The following is a 19,585-nucleotide window of genomic DNA, read 5'->3' as shown; positions in this document are numbered from 1 at the left end:
TGGTTGATTCAAGTCATTTTGGAGCCTCCAGCGACTTTTCAAAAATCTGCTGGAGGCTCCAAGAATTTTCAAAAAGTCGCTAGAGGCTCCAAAAAATGACTTGAACCCACCTGAAGCCGACTTGATGACGTGTTGAAATTGGAGTGCAGATTTAATTTCGGATTTCCAACTCCACTTGATGAAATTTTGTGGTAATTTTTTCAAATTTCAAAAACCTGCTGGAGTCTTCAGTAATTTTCAGAAAGTCGCTGGAGGCTCCAAAACGACTTGAAATCCAATCGCAATCGACTTCGTTGGGTATTTAAATTGGCTTGCAGAATAAATTTCGGCTTTCCAGCTGCATTTTCAAGTTTCAAAAATATGCTGGAAGCTCCAGAACCGTTCAAAACGGTTTGAAACAGTTTTCAGACGATTTAGCAGGTCGAACATCTAAATTCAGCTTCCTAGGTCAATTTGGTTGAATTTTGGTTTTTTCCTCATTTTTGGCCTAAAAATTTTCAAAAATTCAGCAAAAATCGAAAAATGCACTTTAGCTCTTGAAATTTTGACTGGTGATTAATTTTTGCTATTCAATATGCGATTATCATCACATCCTCGAAAATTTTTCACCAAGCAAACTTTTCACGGAATTTTTACGAAAAAATTATACAGTCGTTCTAGAAAAATTTGGTATGCTTCAAACTTGTGCAAATTAATGTGAATTGAAACGTAAAAGCTTCTAAGAGGATACATCTCTAAAACGCTTGTTGATTGGAAAATGTACATTATTATTGCCAATTCTAGCAGTATAAAATATCATTTAGTCGAGATACATAATGTAAAGGTGTTTAAAATCATATTTCGTGTCATTTTTCAATGTGAGTTATTTTACACTGCAGTGATTTCTGATAAAAGCTCTACTTGTACGCGCAAATGAACAAATTGAATTGAATCTTTCGACTACCTTTCTCCCTCACAAGTTATATCACCGATGAAAATCCAATAGAATAACATCTTACGAGTACAATTCAGTATACATACATGAGTAGGTACGTAGGTAAAAAAAACACACCTCGAAGCATTTCGTTACGATGAATTGAAAGATTCAGCACCACAAATACGAATTCATTTTTACGAAATAAACAATCGAAATTATGACAGAAGTACCCGGAACAGAGAAAACAGAAATAATACTGATTCCGCAAATACAAAATCGAAAATACTGTAATAAGTACCTACGAGTATATTTCGAAAAGGGAGAAAAAACCGCAAAATATCCAAAGAATTTTTCCAGAAACGAACAAAAAACCAACATACACATTGCGCGAAAATGGAAAATGGAATTCTCGAAGAAAATGATCAATTCGCGCGTCAAATACCAACTCAAAACTACAATATCGTCATATACGTGTTTATCACGAGTTGAATTCAACGTTTGGGAAAAATTTCACGTAATTCAGTTTTCATCTATTGGAATAACTTGTATTGGTAAAAGGCGAACTGTTGGCGAAATCCAATAAAATTTCCACTACAAATAAATGTATATTGGAAAGAATATTGTAATTTGAACGTAAGTACGTAGAGACACGACCCCCCCCCCCTTCACCCTGGCAATTTTATAACCAATTTCAGCATCTGTGTGCTGTGCATTGTGGTAAAATTGTATACGCTCTGCGCCTGTTTTCAAATGCTTCGTTGTGAAAAGCGAACTTGAACATTCGTAACTTTTGTATAGGAATGTGAAATAAGCTACGATGCGACCCATTCGTTCAATATTTTGGAAAAGCTAACCGGAGGAAACGTACACGTATATTTATCGACATGTGTCGAGCTAAAAGTAACGTAGTATCCATGGTTCTGTGCTTTTCTGTGACCGATTTGACTTTTGATACGAAATTGATCGTATTCGAGAAAACTAGGCGAGTGAAGAGGAGGAGTAAATGGGAGGAAAGTGAATTTTCCTATTTGAATAGCATTTAAAATTTTAAAATTGTAATCTTGGAAAATGATCAACCAATTACAAAAAAAATATATTTTTTGAAATTAAATTTAAAAATGACGTGTCACGTAAAATGTATTAAATTCTGTTTAGATGTCACGTTTATATCACGCTTGTACCTAAACAGGAGGGGAAGGAGAATGAGAGCAGAGCAGACGCTTAAGAAAACACTACGATAAAGCTAAGGTTAAAAGTATGTATAGTGAAAGTAATTAAGCGTATGTAATGCGTACGACGACGACGACGACGAAGAGAGTTCGAGTGTAATATTTTTTGAAAATAAATTTTATCTAGAATAATATAATCTAGTTACCTTGACCCTGCAAATGATGAAAAATATTTTCGACCGAGTTTTATTTCCGACTGAGAAAAGAGATTTGAAGAGGGGTACTTGATTAAAAAAAGAGAGTGAAAAAAAGGTCGAAAGCCTCGAGAAGGTTTGTTTTGCACGTGTTTTTCTTCCGCTTTCGTCGCGAATTTTCGAATTAGCGAATTTATAAATAAACAAATCTAAATGACCGTGGCCTTTCTATTACAGTAGATTTTAAATTATACGTACTACACGATAGTCTACATTTTTTTTCAATATTATTCAACTGCGATAAGTAATATGTTTGGGAAGGCCATGGTCAGACTTAGATATTGAAATTTTTATCATAATCATATGACTAGCTAGGTACAGCTTGTGTATTTTTTCAAGTCGATGATAATTTAAGCGAAGATTTCGAAAAGTTATCGAAAGGAGAAATGGAAGAGAAAACGGTAACCGTTTGGCAAAAAATATCAATTGTAGTACGACAGTAAACGATGGTTATTTTATTACGTGTACGAGTGCTAAGGATTCAAATTTTAGTATGATTTTTATTTGCGATTCGTGTCGAAGTAATATAAACAATAAGCATGTATAGCCGATATGAATGGATTTTATGGCTTGGTTTTATTACCATAGCTTATTGTACCTGAAAAGATTTACCGATATAAGTAACCTATCCAAGTTCATTGAAATGAAATATGAGTATTGTGTACCTATTGTAGCTGTAATAAGCTTCTACACATAAATGTGCATACACAGATATTATAAGTATGATCGAGAAACCAAGTACGAGTATAATACGTACGGCGAAGGGTTGAATTGGCCATTTTTCAAAGTGTAATTTTACTTATCACTTTCCTCGAATGGGATACCTAGTTCATATTTCGCATACCTACTTATACTTCAGAGGATGAGGAAGAAGAATTCGAAACTGAAGGGGTTCGAAAAAGAAAACCAACGTAAGCAATTACGAGCAGATACCTATGTTCGATAACGTTGAACTTCTCGGAATCGCGATAATATCTATTGGTGTTGATTTTGTTTTCGCAAATTTTGCTGGTTCGACTGCATATCGCGTAATTGCCGATTGCCGATTGGTTACGGAGGTCTATAAATTTCGATTCGATAAAAATTACCGGCACGGTAACGAATTATTTTGAAGTATAAATAAATCAACGATAACGTTTTCTTTTATCGAAATTCGAATACGTTTCCTACACTCTACTTGCTCCTACAGGGTCCGAATATAGTTTTGAGATAAAAATTCACTTGTACATATTACAGTCATAACATGTTGCCTTAAGGAATTTCCATTTATCTTGATGCATATTTTATTGATGCAGTATTGTAAATTGTGTTTTGGTGATCACTGGCGAGTGATTTCAATTTGCTCGAAGAAAGGTGTGTACGTGTGTATGATGGATTGATGGGCGAGTGAGTATGGGAAATAAGTCAGTATAGTTGGCCTGGTGCTTGTCTGTCTCTAATTGTCTGATCAATTCACCATCCACACTTCCTCTTTCTCCTCCTATTCCCCTCTACAGTTTTTATGAAAATCTGTCAGCTTGTCTAGCCTTACAAAAAATTTGGGAAATAAATCCATGATTAAAAATGGTTTCCATTTAGATTCAGGAGGGAGGGGGCGTAGGGGGATTATTTACTGTGTAATGTGTGGCCATTTTTGTTGAAATATGTATTATAATTATATTAAATCGAGCAATTTCAGAACAAACATGTGCATTACTATAAAAAAAATGGACAGTAGCATGTGACTTTGAAATTCGACGGGTTGATTTAAAATGAAAGGCATATAAATGTGTCATTCCGTTATCTTTTACTGCGCTGATAATTACATAATTAAAATATTAATATGTACTTCTGTTGCGTTGTTTCCTGTGCACTAAAAAAAAAAAAAAACAGGAGAATGGGAAATATGATTCATGATTTTTTTTCTAAGTCATATGTGTGGATTTTTTAATAAAATCTTTTCTAATGTTCATTTATTTAAAATTTTTTGAGGGGTCAGAAGGGAGAAAAGGTCATGCGTGTTTTTTAATCGAAATCGGTTAATTGAAAAATGGTACTTGTGATTTTCTGAGAACATTAGGGTGGGTCGTTTTTCAATTTTTTTTCTCTTCAAAATTGGAAGGAGCCTAGCAAAAAATCAAGGTCAAATGACCTCAACAAAATGGGGGGAATTTTTTTTATTTTTTGGTCAATGTTACCTCCCCCCCTCTCCTAGCCCAAAATTCAAAATGAAGTATGTGATAATTTTGTAATTTATTGTAAAATTATTTCACAGCTGTTTTTCATTTATGTATGAAAGTGGTCATTGATAGATCAGCTGAACAAAAAAAATTTTCGACGCATGTTAAAAATGTTCAAATTTTCCAATTGAGGAAAGGGGGTGTGTAGTTGAACATGGACCTAAACATTTTAAATTTCTCGTTCATTTTGTTGTGGTCATTCAGCTATAATTTTTGTTGGGCTCCATCGAATTGGAAAAAAAATGAAAAACGACTCACCGCACCCTAATTAGCCCTCGAAAAATTGATTTTCACTGCTAACTGAAATTTAAATTTAGATCGTTGAAGCAGAAGGTGCTAAAATTTGATTTGTTGCATGAGAAATATGTCACCACTCACATCTTGGAACCAAATTTTGAACTACTGTTGTGAATTTTTTCATTTTATTGGTTCATTTTGGAAAACTGCTTTGCAAGTTGTTGGCTTTTCATCAAAATAATAATTTTGAGGTGAAAATATGAAAATAGACGAATGCACTCGAATAATCCTCCCTCCCTGATCTCCTGAGGTTTCTGCAGACACCCTCAGAAAATGAAAATTTGATCCTATCGAAATGTCACTAAATGATTATTACATTTTGGAAAAATTCCAAAGCGCTGGAGAAAAATTGATTTTTGCTGATAGCTTTTTATTAGCTTCAAAATGCTCTAAATCGATTCGAGGTGTCAATTTTTGGCTTCCGAACCAAATTTAATTTTTTCCCCCCGTGATTTACTATTTTAAAAAAATTAACGTGGATCATTTTGACCATTTTCAAGTTCTCCAAAAATCGAAAACTAACCAGCGGCTTAAAATCAAAATATTAAGCTTTGAAATTTGGGTAACATGATCTTTCATCAAATCAAATTTCTACTCGATCCTTCTTACTTTATAACAAATGGTAAAATTGACAATATTTGTCCTTTTTTTTGTACAGTGGTTTTAAAACATATCTTGGGGTTTCCATTTGATTTTTAAAACAAAATTTTAGAATTTTTCTCTCGACTTTTTCTCATCTTCTATTGTAACCTGACTTGACTCAATAAAATCTTTAATAATGGACGACATTCAAAAATTTGTGCTTGACTTCAATTAAGTGATTTTGAAGTTAAATTTACAGAATTTTTCTCAACTGGTGATCATTCTCAATTTTCGGTTTTCAATATTTGGAATTATGAAGAATGGGAGGGGGAGGGAAGTAAATTTTTACCGATTCATTTTGTGATCAGAACATTTCTATTTAAAACATGCTTGCTTATAATGTTGACACATGATTCATCGTTCGAAAAATTCAGCTCCATGTAAATTTTTAAATGGCTTTAATTAGGTATGATTGTTAAATTGTAGGTACATTATACACGATTATTGTTTAGGTTAGGTTATTTCTGAAAAGTTCAACTAATGATGAAAATTTTTGATGGTATGTCTACGTTGGAATTTTCACATTTAAATTCTGCATTCGATTAGAAACGAAAAATTGGTTTATTTTTCAATTACCATGTAGAAGTTATATATTTGAGAATTCGTAACCTTAGCTAGTGACCAGAAAAACTATCGACTGGTGCATTTTCGCCTATGGTGAACGCATATTATACATTGTATGATATTTGTTATCGATACCGTAAGGCTTAAACGACGATTATGTATATAAATATACGCGGTTTATGAACCTACACACTACACAGTACACACTCATACGTAACACATACCCATCAAATATACGCTACAGCTGGTGGTAACGCTATACACGAAATTTTTTTCCTTACTCTTCGCTCTTTGCCGGGTTCGCATATGCGAAAAGGTCGATAACCTCGGAGCACCTATACGTGTACGTTGGAAATCTTAAAGAGGTGCAGAAAAAAACACTACGTAAGTTTTCGAGCATGCGGCGCGCGCCTCGTTCTGCCGAGCCGCTAGAGTTAGCGTGAAAAAAGTAATAAAAACTTTCGAGCATTATCATATAAATAAAAATACTCGTACACCGCACACGGTACACTTATACGTACGTATATTTTTCGTTCTTTTTTTCTTTCTGTTCTTTTACGTACATCGTACTGTAGGTTCAACTATAAAGTGTGTATACTGTGTAATGTGTACACCGAGTAGCGCGATGCCGATTATGTGCACTAAGGTCGCTAACCTGTGCACTGTACTCGCTGTAGAAAATTTTTTCTCCTCATAAAGGACGTCCGCTTTTTCAGCATCAATAAATGGGTAAACAGTGAGGTAGGGGAATTTGCGGTTCGTGTATTAATTACCGTTTAGTATACTTATAGGTGGTTTGGTACACTCGTACGTATATTACGTGGTTGCTGGTAGATTTCGTGTAGCTGAGAGACTACAGGTACTTATACGACATGTACTTAACTACGTACTTACTGGCTTTAAGACGTCGTACGTGTACAGATCCGTAGGGACACTGTGTTGCAAAAAGTCTTTAAGAGTTGTAATTACTTTTGAACTGTGGTTGTGGCGTAATCAGGGTTTTCTTAAAAGCGAAGCAGAAGAATAAATTTGGCAAAAGATGCGGTAATTTTCTCAAAATACTATTCCGAAATGCACGAGGTATATCAATTTCAAGAGGTTGACTTGAATCAAACGGAGCGAGGAAGAAAATTTCCTAAAAAATTAGTCTTTGAATGTGAAATTTGGGTTGAAGGGAAGGGCAATGCCGATGGGTGGTTTTTGCCCTCTTCCGAGTTGAAACACCCCTTGAAGTGCTTGAGCATTCATAATTATGGAATGATTCAGTTGGTGTATTCAGACTCTATCAAAATAGCGTTTTTGAAAAGGAATTTCTTCTGGTATCAAAGCTCATCAAATACCAAGATCGGAACAGAGTATTCTGAAAATACCTAAGTAAAGTATAAGGAGAGTGGTGAGGGCAAGGATGTCCCCTCACACCATGACTCTTCAATATCATCATGACAGAAGCGTGAATTGAAAATATGGGGCTGAAAATTAATAACGAAAGAAAAGAATGAATGAGATAAGCTACACAGATGACAAAGTAATAGCTGGCAAAACGAAAGCACAGCTGCAGAAAATGATGGATTGAATAAACAGTGTGGGACTGACAAGACGGAACGAAAATAAATGCAGACAAAACTAAAGTTATAAGGTTCACAGAGAATAACGATGAAACAGTGGCAATTATGATCAGGTCACAAGAAATAAAAAATGTGAACAAATTCTGGTATTTAGGAGCTTTAATAAACAACAATGGCAGACATCTTATAGAAATCAAAACACGAATAAGTGTGGCTAGAACTGCATTCAACAACTTACTCAGAGTGCTTGGAAATCAAATAATTGTCTTGAGCCTCAGAAAGAGGATTATGCCTGCCCTACCAGTTCTGTAAGTACATATGTATGAAAAGTTGTGATGTATTCTAGTAAAACTTGGACCATGAGTGTAGTGTAGATGTAGAATGTAAAAAAAAGAGGCAGGAGTGATTCAAATTGGAGCAATTCAAATCACATGTGATTTAAATTTGTAGTTTTATCCATGATTTATGATTCAAAATACATATCATTTTTATAGTGATTCTTAGTGCAATGATTCGAACATATATGAATGAATTACCAAAATGAAATACTTAGGTAATGATTTGCAAGTCAAATTCAAATCATTTTTTTCTCCTTTCAATTCAATTTTTGAACTTTTTCTATCCAATAAACAGAGCTGTGGGTTCGAAACGATCCTGAAACCAAAACTGATTGAATCCCGATTCAAATCCAAACCAAAATCGTTATTTTTCTTGATCCCAAAACCAAAAAAATTCCGGAACCAATAAAATTTTGAACCCAAAACGATTCCAGAACTGAAACAAAATCGTTTCGGTTTTGGGATTTCAATTTTTGATTTTTTTCCCCCGATTTTATTTTGATAAATTGTCATTTTACATCATTTATGATCATTCATGCAGACTGTAATAGAAATTACTTGATGAATTAAGCAGAATATGCATTTAAAACCTCAAACTACAGTAAAAGCTCGGTATAATGTTCTTCAAGGGGCCGGGGAAAAAGTGTTGTAAGCCAAAATGTGTTATAAGCAAATGTCTCAGTTTAACGCTGATGAGCGTAATACCGCAAATTCTTGTTTTAAAGCAAAAAGAGCGTATTGAAAGAAGTGGAAACGTGAACTTTATTTTGAATTTGAACGACTGTTCTAGTTGGAAATGAAAAAATCTGAAATTTTACTTTGATTTTGAGGTCTGCTATAATCATCAACATTTTAGTTATCTAGACGGCTACTCATACGCAAAATTATTCCACTGGTTATGTCGCCAACTCTGTTGATTTCAGATTGGAAACAAACGCATCTGCGCTTGTCTCAGGAATTGATGCCTGTGAACAGTAAACGGAAACACCACCAGCACCCCCACTTCCAGCACTAATCCACTGACAACAAAAATACACACACACGTTTCCTGAGACATGTGCAGATGCGTTTGTTTCCAATTTGAAATCAACAGAGTTGGCGACATAACCAGTGGGATAATTCTGCATATGAGTAGCCGTTTAGATAACTAAAAGATAGATGGCTATAATCTATAATAATATAAAATGCTTAGTTTTACAAAACTGTGTTCTGTGGTCAACATTTTCAGAAAGCCTTGCCTTTTTTGTTCCAATTTTCCAAAAAGTAATCAGTTGCTTACCAAAATTTTGAAAAATTTTACTTTTCAGTTTTCTTCTTAAGATTATAACGAAAAATCTAGAACTCTACTCTTTCGTAAAAACTTTGAATACTTACCCACCTTTTTTTGTAAGAATTGTAACCAAGCTTCTATTAATGTTTGATAAGGTTATCCAAAAATCTTACTTTATTTGGCCAAAATCAAAAATAATTTTACTTATTTGCATGAACTGAAACTGTTAAAAGTTGAAAAATAGATTTTTGGGCAAAATTTTGCCACAAATTTTGTTTTTTACTTTTTTAAAAATGTGATTTTTCTTGAATTTTAGAGTGTTAAAACGTGATTTATAATTGCTCATGAACGTTATATCGCAATTAATTTTACATTGGTTTAAATGGGGTCCAGGGACTAAGTAGAGGAAATCAGCATTATAACGAGCATTTACTGTAATTGCACCATCGATTCCCCATGTCAAAACCTCCCATTTTATAGACCCCTTGCAGGGTTAATTAGCAATTTGGGCTTGAAATTGGTTGAAATTAAAATCCCCAAAACTCAAACCAAAACAATTTTCTCAATCCTGAAACCAATCTTGCAACTGAAATAAAAATTTAGAAGAACAAAACTAAAACAAATCCACTCCCATAATGAATAAATTTTGATCCCGAAACCAAAACCCAATCCCAAAATACGAGTAATTTCGGATTCACGCCTCTGTCAATAAGAATTTTGTTTTTTGATATCATATTGTCCAACCTCAATAAATTTGCCTATACTTTCAGGAATATTAACAGAAAAAAGCAACGAGAGCATGCCAAAAGCTGTGTTTTTTTAAAAATAAAATTGTGGTACTTATGTAATTTGAAATGACTGTTGAGCAGTTTGAAAAATTTACATGATCATTTTTTACTAGTGAATCCAGTGATTCTCCAGACCAGTGACACAGCCAAGGAGGGAAGAGGGGTGCATGGGGCCATGCCCCCCTTGCGAGCAAAAATTTAAAATAAAACATGCAAACTAGTTTTTTTGTTTTTCGTTTTTTGGACCCATTTTTTTCAAAAAATGTTCACTCTGATTTCCCTCTAGCGTAATTTTACCTTAATTTTCATGAAATCATCATAATATCACAAAAAGGGCTTAGAAAATTACTTCTAATTTTGATTTTTCATGCCTAAAAATCTGGGTTTGCCCCCTTCTTGAGAAATGTTCAGAGCTGATGACAACCAATTCACTTGCACACTTACCTCACAAAACCCTGAAAGACATTATCAGATACGCTAGGAACCCAGTAATTTAGACAAATATGATGCATACTGTCTCCTGCAGAGGCAACAAGGTGTCCCAAGACAAATGATGGCAAAACACATTTTTTTTTCTTTACAATATTATCATACAATATTGAAGGACTATATGGCTTGCTGTACTGTTTCTACTCAAACTATGGTTTTTGAGCTTTTAACTAGTACATATGTAGCCGACATATCGATTTGAAGAGGTCAAATTTTTATCCCTTTTTTAAGGTCATTAGGCGATAATTTTTTACCAGCTTACATCAAATTTTGAAAAAATTTCTAGTTTATATCATTCATTCCTCTCATACAGAAAATATGTTCAATTCTTTTTATGGAGAAGAAATGCATTTGTTTGTAGTGAAACATAAAAGAGAATGAAATTGTTCAAACTATTAAGAATTTTGGAGACATACTGTACACGTACATAAACACATACGTATCCTCGTATGCCAGCAATCGACTTCGACATTCCTACGGATAGATTTTTTTACGACAAAAAGTCGTCCTCGCAGTTGCTCAAGACTTACACGAGAGATACTTGATAACGGGGTGAAGAAAAAGAGAACTTAATTTCTCCATAGAGCCGAGATTAAGCGCCGCCAGAGTCTTGGAAAGTGATTACTTCGCGGGGACTGTCCCATCTTTTTCGCTGAATACTATTCTTACCCCGCTATACTCCTCTCTATGCGCAAGAAAAGCTTTTTTTTCCTAGTTCGTTTTCTTTCTGTTTTGTTCGTTTTTTCTTTTTTGCCAGCAAACGAGAACGATATGGCATAGCGTAGTAGTAGTATGTATTACGCTGACGCAGATAAAAAGTTTCGGGTTTTTACGACGAGGTTTTTATTTCGTTCTTGGCGTAGCGCGTTTTATGGTATAGTTTTGTTTCGGAACGAACGAAACTCTCGAAAGGCTGGATGAAGTTGGGCAACGCGTTCATGCGTCTACAATAGAATCGGCGGGGTAGCGAGCGATGGTAAAATAAAGCCCCAGAATTTCGAAATTATTCTCCTTCTCTGTTCCATCGTCGCAGCTTTTCTCAAACCCCGAGTGAAGCCATAGTCACACTATACACTATACACAGTGGAGACTGGAGATAGTACTCGTACACTCTACACACACAGTGCAGTACGTTTCATAGCGGATGTAAAAGCGCCACGGTATATGAAGGCGAGGCGAGGCCAGCCAAGTAGAGCGGTGCTGTTATTTATCGCAAAAGGTGATTGCTGCGAGCTTAATCGCGTAAAGCTCTTTGTGTTTTGGATGCTATGTTACGGCGCCGAAATATACGACCGAAAGAAGGTTCTCGCATGACTTTCCTGTACTTCTACCATCCCCTCGGCTTCGACATCCCTTTTCATATATATATATCTAGGCATCGTGCATCGTGCACGCTGCGTCGCTCGTCGTGAAAAAGCCTACTTCGTAAACGAAAAGGCGTACGAAAGTGTCGACGAATTTATCAATGATACGACGCCGTCGGCCGCTGCCGGGCATTATGAAGACGGAAATGGTTGAAAGCAAAATGAAGGCGTAAGAAGTAGATCTCGAGATAGGTGGACGAACACGTGTTATGGTTTTGCTACAACCAACGAGTAGAAAAGGATTCGATTTTGGTATGACTTTTGTTCGCTTGGAAGTTGGAACGTTTCATTTTGCATACGTGATATGTGTGTAGGATTAGGTGACAATAGTATTAGGGTTAAATGTAATCAAAAACTACAAGAGAAATAATAGCTATATCAATCGAAATAAACTACAATAGATACTTTGAAGCGAAGCGTGCTCGAATTCAGGAGGCTTGAATGATGGAAGTGTAGGAGTGGGCTTTTGATTTATTTTATTTGGGATCCTAATCTACGTAAATATCCTAAAAAGGAGTAGTCTGCCTGAAAATTGATCGACAACAATGTGACATGAAATAGCCCTTGTCAGAACTGAACAATATTATTTTAGTAGTCATTTCTATTTAAATTTTGTACACTAGAATGAACAATTTTTTTCAAAGTTTCACAAAGCTTCCAAAAAATGTCAGAAAAATGGGACCCTTTCCCCTCAACTCAATCCTAGAAACTTCAATAAGCTGCAAAAAAAGTTTTTGAACGACGTTTCGAATTTTAATCTCTGAATTGTCTAGGTTTTTAAAAAAATATACCTAATTCTGTACTCCAAAGCAAAAAGAATGGAAATCCAAAACCACAATTTTTCAGGAAAGCAAAAAAATCCTTTTAGCAATAATTTTGGTTTCATTTTCAAATCTGTGGAGGGAATAAATTTCAATATACAATTGTATTTCGAATGCTAATATTTTTAGGTGGGTGGAGCTTTTTTTTATTTCGAAAATGTCGAAAAATTGCCATAAAAACTGGATAAAAATGAAAGAATTTGAAAAAAAAGACCTTTGAGAATCAGCCCCTCCTCCAAAAGTCTGTTTTTGGGTAATATTGAGAAGTGAAATACGATAATAGATACCTAAAAAACAGAACGTTGAATATTTCACAGCAAAAAAAATCGTGGCAAACCTGCAAATTTCTAAAAAAAAAAAAAATGAAAAATTAGCCAAATCCAGTAGGTAGCCCTAAGTAAAAAAATTTGAAATTGAAGGACAATGAAATATTCCCTAAAACGTCAGAAATTCTCTAAATACGAGAAAAGTCCCCCCCCCCATAATGCTTTTTATGTTATAATTGGTATAGGTAAAAAAAAATGTGAATTTTCAGCAGAAAAATAATTACGTTTTCTAAAATTCGAATTTGAAAAAATTGAATTTCAATTTTTTGGAAATGTGTGACTTATTTTTTTTTTTGTTTTTGATTTCAATACTGAAAGGAGGAAAAATTTAATTTTCAACTTGATTGTCCCAATGCTATTTTGATTAAATTTTCGTCAAAAATACCAAACTTTTTAAATTTGCAAACAAAAAAAAAAGGGAAAATCTCTTTACCTCATCCTATTATTTCGTTCATCTTCTAGAAAGAAAACAACATTTCTTAAAAATTAGGAAGTGAGTAAATGTATGCATAAAAAAGGATGATTTTTCAATTGAAATAATTTATTCGATTTTATTAATAATAACTCACAAACTCGTTAGGTACCCAATACCTATCGAGTGTATTCTCAAGCATTTTTTGGTTAGGTAGTCATTTTTGCGAGGAAATTTTATACTGAAAGGTTGACAAAAAAATCTAAAGTGCAACTTTAATTTTCTACCGCAAAAAATACGAATTTGGAAAATTCAAGAAAAATTACGAACTTGGGGAAAGAATTTAAAATGTTACAAAAACTGCAAAAGGGGCTCAAAAATTAAAATTGTGATTGAAATTTTTTAGGCTTATTCATGTTTGTTCGCTAAAAGGTCATCTCCCGCCCTGCCTCTTTAATGACAAATTTTCTGAAAAATGTTGTTTTTATTTTAATCGAGAATGCTGTAAATTTACTTTTCTCGCATTTTTTGAGGGGGTGTGGAGGGGGAGGATTTAAAAAGAAAATTCATCTACCTTCGAGAGAAAAGAGACAAGAAAGAAGACGTGGGGTTGCTGATCCTATTAAAACATTTTTTTTATACTTACTGAAAATTTCTCGAAAATTTTCAAACTCTAACCTGTTGTGGATAAGTACTTATTTAAAGACTTGAAATTTTTTCTATACATAACTTATTTTAATGCTATTTCATAATTTTTTCCACTTCTTACTTTCAACTTTTCGAAGAAGAAAAAAAAAGTAAATAAATCCCTCTTTAGTAGGTAAGTAGTAAGTACTTGAATTTACTGCAAAAAAGTCCCATTTTTTGCTCATGGTGGGTGGAGAAAGGGAGAATAAAAGTGTGTAAAAAAGTAAAAATGGCCCTGGGGACTTCAATAAACAGTTTGAAAGCATACCGAATTACAAATTCACTCTCTCCTTTCATTTAAAGAATATCTTCATATCATTCAGAATAATGATTATTTGGCACATTAAGTGCTTGATTAAAAAAGTAGTTCCAAAAAATGGGCAACAGATGAATGAATTCCAATTATATGTGAGGGGAGGGGGTAGTTTATTCGTATGAAATTTAATATGGTTTAAAACAATTCCTTTCTCGACTTTTCTTCCTTCTCTCCTTTTCACAAGATGACTCGAAAAACTATCAATTATTGACCAACAATTGCAAAAGTGACTCCAAGTTCCCATTTGAAGATGAAAATTACTTAAAAATTTGAGACAATTTCGAGATAATGACGATGAGAGAGTCAATTATGAGTCTACAACTGCGCCATGATTATGAGCTAAAAGCATGATGAAAGTCAACATCCACATCCAGCATCCCACATCACGACGTCATATCGCATATGTACAACACTCTAAGCGGCTTTCGCCTAAACATCGCCGGCGTGTCATGATACAAGGCGAGACGATGTAGCTCGGTGCGGGGCTTTTATTGCATAAACACACCATCGAATACCTCAGTAAAATTCGCCTGAACAGATTCACTGCACTTCGAAAGGAAAATACGTAAAAATAGATAGTATTCTGGTGAAACGTAAAAAAAATACTCGTGCAAAAAAACAGAAAAAAATTATAAAATTTTATCAGCTCTTGGATGTTGTCAAAAGCAGTACAAAAAACGAGTATACGAGATATTACGAGGACTAGAAAGGTGGTAAGATAGCTGCGATATATGTATATGTGAGATGAAACATGGACTGGAGGAGTAGTAGAGGTAGAAGAAATTACACACGACGTCGTCGTCATCGTCGTATAGTCGTTTAAAATAACGTGTTTTTTCCCTCCAATACAAGTACACAGTGTTATTTCTTATAGACTTGTTGAATTATTATAATCGTATAGTGTGTAGTCGATCGATGTGGTTTATATTTTCACCATAATATCTTTCTTTCTTTCGTTATGGATGGAGTATGGATAATACATATGACTAGGCTGCAATTTGTATAATCTAGTTGTAGTTGTAGTAGTAGTTGTTGTTGTTGTTGCTGTTACGTAAGAGGAGAAGGACGACGTTCACCGTGTGTAAAGGAAATTACATACGAAACTACACACTCTCTCTCTATCACTTCACTATTCATGCAAGCGTCAATAACGAGAACGTAGTTGACTTGTATCCAAGTCGAGTAGCCTTTGATGACCTTTCAGTTTCCCAAGGTGTGAAATTCTCCCTTCGAGGAAAAAAGGGGAAATTATGACGAATCCTTTTCAACGTATTTTTACCGAAATTCATATAAGTAGACGAATCTCGAATAGCGAAGAGATGAAATGAAACTGCATCTACAACATATAGAGATGAGATGCGCATCACATCGGAAGAGGAGAGGCAGAGGGAGGATACGATAAGAGAACCCATAAATATACACAAACCGCGTACAGATATAAACGAATAGACGATCTAAACGCTTTGAGTTTGCCTCAGCAAAGAATGAATGACCGAATAAAATGTTCGCATTTTGTGATTTATGACGGACAGCGAGTTGGCGATGATCCATCGCATCGCGTTGCGCAGCTTCTCGACAATTTGTTTAATTTGATCGTTCACATTTTACACTTTGGCTGTGTTAAGTTGTAATCATCGTAGCGTATCTCTGATTACACGAGGAAAGTATTTATTTTTTTGCTGCCTTATCTCGTTTCCTACTATACAGCGATACACGTAGGCAGGCTAAATAATAAAGCTAAAAATAGAGAAGTAATCGCGACCCCGGAATTCCAACGCAAATTAGAGTCCTAGGTTAAGGATTTGTACGGTGAAAAGGTTCAAAGCGGTTCGTATAGCTTGGAAAGCTTCAAAAAAATTATCGTATTTTTTTTTTAAATTCTTAAATACCTATTTGTCTAAATAATAAGCCAGGCTAATCTATTAACTACATTTATACGAGAATCATACTGAAGTCAACGACCGACAGCTTTAATTCTATGAGAAAAATTTTTTATCTACCGCAGACGCAAACACAAGTACATGGACAACAAGGTGTAGTTTGTTGTTTTTTTGGTACAACTTACTTGAGTTACTTTGCTTTATTGACATATAATTTCTTCTTAAATATTTTCCCTCAAATTTCACATTAAATCATTACCTGGAATCAGAAAGAAAAAAAAACATTTGATTAGAAAAATTATAGCTTACTTCAATTAATTTATTATGCACATTTATCTAATCCATTATTATAATTTATAAATATGTAGAAGTACCTACGTGTATTTTATATTAGGTAGGTACTTAAAAAATGTGGTGTAGGGAACGTTAGATTGAAATATTTGGGTACAATGAGATGGTATCAGATTTTTTTTCGAAATTCGTATGACATCCTTAATTTTAATGTACGTTTTAAAATTGAAGCCCCAGCCTTTTATTCAATGAAAAATTGGAGGAAATGTACTTGACGAAGAAGTTGAAAAGAAAAATAATTTATTTTCAGTTCAAAAAATTGAGATTATTGAAGTTTTGGTGGAAAAATCGAGATTTACTGTTGAAAAGTTCACTTTTTACTACCTCTCTTCTTTCTTCTTCTCCCTCATTTTTTGGTCTATCGTCGTATCGAAAGTACATAGGTAATAAATCCTTAAAGAAAGCTTGCCTTTTCAGCCACTTAAATTCGAAAACAAAAGCCAAACGAAAAAAGCAAACGATTCTGCTACGTGATGAGGACGCTCCCCCTTTTTCTTCCCTCCTCTTAAATCTGAAAGTACCTAGTCGCTCAGTTCTTAGGAAAAACATATTCGGAGAACCTAAGTTTTCCAATTAATGGGATTGAAATTTCGAGGTGGGACTGGTAGATTGGTTCAAACATTTTTGGGAACAGAAAATATTTATTAGGAAGGGGGGGGGGGTGTCGCGTGGAAAATATGAGGAAATTATACCTCGAGTGCTAGAATTTGATTTTTGGCTGTAATATTATAAAATGACTCTTCCTGATTTTGTGAAGAGGAGGAGGAGGAGGAGAGGGGGGGGGGTCATCCACTCAAGTTGTAAAATTCGTAGGAAAACGTCAAGAGAAGTACCATACTCCTATTGAATACTGTCTGTAGTAAAGTTTTGAATTTGCTCCCCCCCCCCTCTTAGGGAAGTTGCGTTTAAAAAAACCTAATTAAAATTACAATTTCCAAAATTTTGCAATTTTTTGAAAGTTATTTTCAAAGTTGATAATTTTAAAGATTTTTTTACATCAAGTAAACCAAATTTCATTTTGGAATTTCAATTTAAAAAAATTGATAAAAATCGGAATTTTTTGAATTTTTTTGAGAATTGGCAACATTTTTATGTTTTTAAATTTACAAAAAATTTTGCTGTGATTAAAATAGGACTAAAAATTTTTGCAAGGAAAAAAGTGCAAAAATTTTAAAAATTAGTTGAAATTTCATTTCGGAATCTGAAAGAGAAATTGAGATGTAGGTAAGTTTCTCACTTCAATATAATAAGAATTGAGAAACTATCAAACTTGAAAAAAATCAAGTTCGAAAAAGAAATTACCTACATTGTATCAATAAGCTCGAAAATTCGAATTAATATATTTTTCATAAAAGTTCAGGAGTCTTCTGAGATGAAATTTTTTCCTGCTGAAAAATTTTATGCTTCAACTGAATTTCCTGAAATTTCAAAATGAAAAATCAAAATCATCAAAATCGAAAGTTCCGAAGTTATTTTACCCTATTTTATTCCAATTTTGTTGAGATGTAAAAATTTTTCTTTGTGAGCTGTCAAAATTGCTGAAAACAGGAAATGAAATTTTTTCGTTCTGAAGCATATTGAATAATTTTTCTTTTGAAGGTCTCACAAAAAATGTAAATAAACAATTGAAAAAAATTTCAGCTGATAGAATTTTACAGCAAAGTTCTATCAACTTGGCTTTTTTTGGAGAAAATGGAGGAAAATCAATCTCCAAAATAAGTGATCATTCCAATTCAATTTTTTTTTTCAAATAAGTATCCCAATTTTTGTCATGAAAATTCTGGATTTTTTGATTATTTTTGTTGAAGGGGGGGGGGAGTATTGGCTCATTTTTCATTTTGAAAAAATGTTCTACTAGAGGCCTTTTTTTTATCTTTACATTTTTTGAGACACCATGTTGTATTATTTTCATTTTTTTTCAAACTCAAAAAACTAAATGATTAGGTTAGCGTTGGAGAAAAAACTTATTCTGTTTTGAAAATTCAGTAGGCATTTCCGTACTTAATTTTAAAGCGTCTTAAAGTAATGAAAACGTTGATAAGGAAGAAGAAAACTAACATAAGGAAATATTGCCTCGTTTACGCCTCAAAGTCGTTGAGAAAAGTAGGTATACCTCTACCTTTGTCATTCGTAATTATGCTCACCCTACTAGGAAATTACTTCTGGCGTTTTCTAAACTATCTGCAATTTTCGAGCGCAGTTTTCGGCAATTGGAATTACGTATGAAAGAGGACGAGCCGAGGGCAGAGGGGAGGGGGGGTATTCTTCGCGACAGAAAATATAATATAGGGCTCTTATGTGTACTATGTTTAGTGCATTGTTTTTATAGTACCACGTACTATACGACGACGACTACGATGACACGAGATAGAATATTGTTGTGGATATGAAACGTGTGCTGTGAGCTAAGTCAAAGTGTGTAAAAGTTGTGTATGTGTGCGCGAGCGAGCTTTTATGAAATGTCATAATAGAAATGGAAGCTTTTGAGAATCGATATAGCCCGGATGCGTAGTTTGTAACTCGGCCTTTTTCTGTCTCTATCTCTCTCACCCCTTTTTCTATATGCCAGTCTCGACTCTCGGGTCCAATGCGACGACGAATATAATGCTACTTATGTACAGTACGAAACGAGCTGAAAAAATTTTCTGTAGCCTTTGAATGCGGATTTTTGAACAGTGGTATTTTTCTTATTTATTTTTCTTTTGTAGATGGAATTAAGCGATGAAATAAGGGCAATTACGGAAGGCATTTTCTTTTGTGATGTTTTTTTTTTTTTTTTGAAGACAGAACAAGAATAGAAAACAAAATTAAAGGAATTCAGTCAGCTTTTAGCAGGAATTTGAAAAATACGCCTTTAAAATTATACGGAATGTGTATAGGCTAAACTCGTTCTCGTGCTTGTAATCTTGGGAAAAAT

General features: G+C 34.1%; 1 protein-coding gene across 7 annotated transcripts in view; it reads right to left on the bottom strand.

Moving 5' to 3' along the window:
* Positions 1 to 19,585, bottom strand: part of Hr3 (Hormone receptor 3) — a 140,307-nt gene that overhangs the window by 41,270 nt on the left and 79,452 nt on the right. For 3 of the 7 annotated variants that reach the window (XM_065360967.1, XM_065360966.1, XM_065360968.1), the window contains exon 2: positions 16,503 to 16,576. The exons of the other annotated variants lie outside the window; for them this stretch is intronic. In XM_065360967.1, the coding sequence (XP_065217039.1) occupies positions 16,503 to 16,527 (25 nt within the window). In that variant the 5' untranslated portion in view covers positions 16,528 to 16,576. The remainder of the gene's footprint in view (positions 1 to 16,502; positions 16,577 to 19,585) is intronic. 7 annotated transcript variants of the gene reach the window in all.

Source organism: Planococcus citri, chromosome 4, assembly GCF_950023065.1.
Source record: "Planococcus citri chromosome 4, ihPlaCitr1.1, whole genome shotgun sequence".
NCBI classification, from domain to species: Eukaryota; Metazoa; Arthropoda; class Insecta; order Hemiptera; family Pseudococcidae; genus Planococcus; species Planococcus citri.
Note: the sequence above shows the minus strand (reverse complement) of the source record. Positions and strands in the feature narration are given on the sequence as shown.